Below are 5,988 nucleotides of genomic sequence, written 5' to 3' on the forward strand. Positions count from 1 at the left end.
ATATATATATATATATGTATGTATGCTATTTATTATATATTGTTTATTTATTGGTTAAATGGTTAATAATTAACGCTCTTTTATCTGTTTTTTTTCTCACGCCTCTCATTAATGTTATGTGCAGGTATTGGGATCCTTATTATTACAAGAGGCGGCGGGCAAAGGCTGATGATGGAATGAACTTCATTGAATCTGTAATAATGATAAATGGTTGATTGATTTGTTGGATGCTTGAGCATTGTTTTTTTTTTTACTTTGATGCGCAACTATATACAAAAATCTTATCCTGTCTTGTAGGTTTTCTCATTTGTTTTTGGTGATGGAGATCCAAATCAAGGACTTGAGGAGGAGAGATGGAAGCTGGTATGATCTATACATGTTACAAAATTTTCACCCTATCAAAAACTTGCATAAGATTGCTTTTCTTGTATGGGAAAACTTTTTGGACTTTTTAGATCTAAATATCACTGAGAGAGATGATCTTTGTATGCAAATCCTAAGAGTAGAGAAGCTTGAGTGAGAACATGATAGAAAATACAAACCTGCTGCTTTTTTGTGTTTCAACGAAAAAAATTAAATGTTTCTTTATCTGTTTCTTTCTTGCCTGCTTATTCAAGGGAATATTCTGCTCCACATTTTTATGACTACAAGCAACGAATTCCAAATTTCCAACGAGTATGATTTTCAAGTTTATTTTTCTTTAGATGGAGATTTTTGAAGCTAGATTATTGTTTTGTTTGAATGAAATCTACTAGCAATTCTCATTCTTTGCAAAGACTTAAGGCTAGGGATGATGTAGTATCATTAAAATTTCTTACAAAATATGATTTCAGCTCTTTTTTCTTCAAGACAACATTTATTGAAGCATTTTTATTTTCGAAATGAGGTCTGTCGTTACAGAAAACAAATGCATATTCCCTCCCATGTTGTCTATTCTTTTTCTAAAGGTTCACAACTATTTTCTAATAGATCTTATAACACATGAGCCATTAATTTTTACTATGGCTAGCTGAATTCATATTTGGTTGGCTGGGACCTTCTCGTTAGTTTTCGTTGTTTTTGAGGAGGCTGATAGAGAAAGTAGAGAGAGAGACAGGACAGGAGAAACAGAAAAATCAAACAATGGAATTCTTGAAATAGAAGTAGAAAAATGGAAAGGGTTGAAAAAAAATTCAGAGGGAAAGGGCTGGGGGAGTGAGCAAGGAAGTAATAGAAAGCAAAAGAGAAACATAGATGAACTTGGAGAATGGAACAGGTAAAGGCAGGGGCGTAGCTGCAGGTTGACAGAGAATTAAAACATTTGGTGTTTAATGATGGGAGTGGCGCTTTTAGTGGAGAAAGGGATGTTAGGGAACATGAGGAGGTCTAGAAAGTGCCAAGGATGTGTTAGCGGAGAAGGGGAAGATGGGAAACATGAAGAAGTGCAGAATATGCTTAAGAATTGGGTAGAGATTTATGATATCGTAGCATATTGGAGTGGAGGTTGGTTACCTTGAAGTTGGCTACTATGTGGAGAAGGGCATTTGAGAATGTGACGAGGCAGTGTTGTTGTTGGTAGCCGTTTAGAGGGTAATGGTTTATGTAAGGAGTGTTAAATCGGGTTCACAGGTCGATTTCGACCCGAAATTGACCTAGGTTAGTTTCAACCAGAAATTGCTTGACCCGAACTCGATTAAAAATTGCTTGATCAGAACCAGACCAAAAATTGCTTGACCAGAACCTGACACGAATATACAAATTATAAATTCTAAACCTAAATCATTCCGCTGACTCGAACTTGATCGATATAACCTGTTTAACATAAGACAACGAGTATTTAGGTCAAATTGGGGTTGATTTTGTGTCAATCTTGTATCAATTTAGTGTTGGTGGGTTGATTTTCAGGTCAATTTTGGGTTGGCAGGTCAATCTAAACCTGACCTGAAAATTTAAACATGTTAGGATTCCTAACCCAAACACTGACTACAATTATTTTGGTCGACCCATAATCCAAAATTTTTTAGTCAATTTCAGTTTGAGTTAGACTCTGTTTGGTGCATTTATAGTTGTGAAACTATCATGCCCCCATACCTGTTCAACTGTAAGTTAGTTTAGTTGTTGTGTTGCAGTTGTTTCTGAGAAGCTGTAAGTTATTTGTTCAGCTGTTAAACTGTTATACTGTAGTTGTTTCTTAAAAAATGAATAAATTGCCCACATACATGTGTTTGCTGTAAGTTAGTTGTTTCATCACGATTTTAAACAGACATAGGAAAACTCTTCTTAAAATTTATAGAAAGTTGGAGGTCCAATAACTTCAGAAGTTACACATCACTCAACAATGAGTCACATACAAATTAAAATTGATAACAACAACCAATGTTATCATTATGTTACTCTCGGTGTCCAAGCGATCAAGTCTCTTGAAAAATTTTCTCTCTAAAGCTATTTTGCACACATGATCACTTTCTGAAGCGCAGTCCTCATAATCATTATCCCATCTAAAAAATTTGTGATCATTTTTTGATATTCTTCCAGGACACTTATAAAATTACTCGCACAACTAGCTTCAACGTTAATAGGAAGCATTGCAAACTGCAGTTACAGTACACTACTCTAGAAACTTCAGAGGTCCTTGAACACATATTTTCTGAGAATGCAGACTTTAATACATCTATTTGAACTTGAATCACAAAATAAACATTGGAAATCATAGTTTAATCACAAAAACATATGACCATAATATTTATTTCAGCGTAGAACATGATCATTTTTGTTAAATCTCTACCCAAACTAGTTGATCCTTGCTTTAACTTCTTCCATAATTTCTAATTTTTTTTAACTGATTGGATTTATTTTTTTAATGAAGTTCTATTATTCTACCACTTCTGTCGTGCCAACCACCCTTCTTATTAAAGAGAGTAGTTGGACAATTGCCTAATTCCACCTCTTTTAAATATGGGTCACAAAAAAATATTTTCTTATCATGTTCCCAAGTGGCACTTGCTCCGAACTAATTGACTTAAAAGAAATATCATATGAATTCAACACAGAAGGAGTTGAATGATGCTCACATACATAATAAGCAGCATTGACAAATATATCCCATAATTCATATGGATTTGCATTTCTAACACTTTACCAATTACAATTGAATGCATACCACCAATAAAAGATTGAAATGTATTCAGAAAGTGGAATTGAAATGTATTGATTTGTGTAACAACTATACAGTCATATCCAACACAAAAACGTTCAAATGGATTATGTAGTTTATTTGTGAATGAGGTGCACTGAAACTATCATGGCATTAGAAGATTTATAAATTAAACAAAACCGACAACTAAAATTGAATGAAAAACAAGGGCTTAGATTAGAAGTTACATTGGTGCCCTCACAATAAGTGGGGACGCATCTTCGATCTAGGCAAGAGACTTTCGGGTGATAAATAACGTTGTACACATGTGATGCACATATTAAGCAAATTTTAATAAACCTGCTCTCAAGAGGTAGCCAAAAGAGAAGAGCATCCTTATTTCAACTGTGTGTTCATTGCATCATAGCCTTAAAACCAAGAACATCTCTTTTTGCAGGTTGCAAGGTAATCTGTCATCTATTGCCAAATGACGATATAAACATAATAAATCCCTGGATCGGCGTGACAGAATATCTTAGGCAGCAACAATTGATCAACAACATAACAGGCCAAAAATAAGCAGTAAAAAACCAATCGTTGCACTTACGATCACGCATAATGAGAGCCTTAAATTTGCACCGGCTTTCAAAATATCCAAATAAACCCTTCATTCCACGGGCACATTTAAATAAGGAACGTTTACCTACATAACACACAATTCCTATGTAATTACACATTTATCATATAAACTTCAATTTTTAAGTGTGTCATCTCAGCTGGTCAAGAGAAGGTGCAAGTAACTAACTAGCAGCCCTAATAAATAAACAATATCAAATAATCTATAACATTAACCTCAATTCTGTTAAAGTTATAGCCCTAAAAATAAGCCCCTTCATCACAAAATAAAGTTGATTATATTGATAAAATCCAAATTGGTTTTATGTTTAAGTAAGCCCCCCATAAACTAAATAAATTAATATATAGTAATGCTCCCTTGTAAGAGAAATCACAACTAAACAACCATACTATATCATAGAAAGCAACTCCAAGAAGTTGGTAATCCCATATTCCATATTACATTTGTAATAATATAAGGATTGTGCGAGCGTGTACGTAAGTCACCCAAAGAAGCTAATGAACAAAATACTCCAATTTTCGGTGTGTACGCAACAACAATTTTAGTGGTACTGCAAATTTAATTGTGTACGCATTGGATACATAAAATATAAGATGCTACAACATATGACTTGTGAGGCATGCAAGTCAATTTTCTTTTTTTTTTTCAAACCACTACAACCATGGATAAAATACTCTCGCTTTGATTATCAAGCATTCAAACCGCTACACCTCTATTTCACTGAAATTTGCACTTGCATAAACATGCCAAATTTAAACAACGATTTCATGGAAATTTTTCAATCATAAATAACAAAACCGAGACCACCATCATCAATTCAAACTAACATAAATAACAATTGAAGGCATGCATGCTTCTCACCTGTGCACATGTGCAACACTCACAAAAATACTCCAACAGTAACTAAAACATGCACTACTCCAGAAACATCTTGCAATCCCCTATTGAACTTTCCCTTTTTTGGCCCAAAAACAAAATTTCACAAGCAACAAATAAAATAGATCTGCCAAACTTCCTCAAGCATAGAATTCATGACATTTTCCATATCAACAGAACTTCCAGATGTAAAAGAGGAACGCCAATAAAAATACAATCGAAATCGACATAACAAATCACTAATGACTACAATTGATGCGCCTTCATTCCATCGAATCACGTAGCAAATGAAAGAAGACACATAATACCATTCATGCTTGAAATACCATAGCAAAACCCTCAACAATAGATGTGAAACAAAATGAACTCATAAAGAGGAAGGAACTACTCGGAATCCAACAACTGAACTGATGAAAAGAGAGGCAAACTATCAGTCCGCTGTCAGCAATAGAAGAAAACAAAAGAAAATGGGAATAGCTCAGATGCCACCAATGGAAGAGAAGAAAGAAAGGAGAGTAAATCTGCAGCCAAGCGAATGCCCGAGGGCTTGAAGTTTACGAAAACACAATCTCAGCCTGGGGCCGCAACCCTTATTAACTGCGCGTTGTGTTAAATTGACATGATAACTGCCACATCCCGAACTGGACCAAATCTATCCAGGCTTTTTGAAAGGGGACGGTCGGCTCTTTTAAGGATTGATACCTCTTTTCAAGAGAGGGGCCCACTCTTAGTTATCCTAGGGTTATTTATTTGCTTTGTGATGTTTAGGATTTCAGTTTTGATTGGATTTTTTTTTTCTGGGACAGTTGTTGACGTCTCAGGTTTTCCCTTCTAGACTTGTAAGGATCGAGTGGTGTTCTGACTGTATCTCTCTCCTAAGGAGGTGATTATCCTTATTTACTCATACTTCGCATCTTTCCCTTAGCTGTCGACTTTGCCTTCCATGCTGCAGCCAACCAGGACAACTGCTTTTCCTGTAGTTTCCAGCTACACAACTGCCAACTCTCCTTCCAATCTGGCTGCCACCCATTTCAGCCCGCCCAATACCCTTCCTCCACTTTCTCCAAACTCTGTTGACGCCCATCATAATTGTACCGAACCTTGCTCTGCATCCCTCCTTGAAGCTGTGATTTTTTTTGCATTAATGAAAAAAAGAAATTAGGCATTATAAAAAACGGGCTAAGATACAAGCCCCAAATCTATGCAAAACGGCTGCTAAGTAGCAGGCTCACAAAAAACTCTATCCCTTTCAACAAAAATTGACAAGGGACGACTATGAAGTAAAGTCTAAACAAAAAAACTATCCTGCTCAATATATCTCAATTGCGTCTCAACCTTGTTCTTCTCACTGGCGTAATACGAA

At 35.5% G+C, this 5,988-nt stretch overlaps 1 protein-coding gene across 1 annotated transcript in view; it reads left to right on the plus strand.

Moving 5' to 3' along the window:
- LOC110028898 (uncharacterized protein At5g03900, chloroplastic-like) overlaps window positions 1-5,988 on the plus strand; it is a gene marked incomplete at its 3' end in the record, with an annotated part of 51,712 nt that overhangs the window by 23,010 nt on the left and 22,714 nt on the right. The window contains 2 exon segments of the mRNA XM_020730943.1: window positions 125-194; window positions 298-363. Coding sequence (XP_020586602.1) covers window positions 125-194; window positions 298-363 — 136 coding nt within the window.

Source organism: Phalaenopsis equestris, unplaced genomic scaffold (genome assembly GCF_001263595.1).
Source record: "Phalaenopsis equestris unplaced genomic scaffold, ASM126359v1 Scaffold000536, whole genome shotgun sequence".
NCBI classification, from domain to species: domain Eukaryota; kingdom Viridiplantae; phylum Streptophyta; class Magnoliopsida; order Asparagales; family Orchidaceae; genus Phalaenopsis; species Phalaenopsis equestris.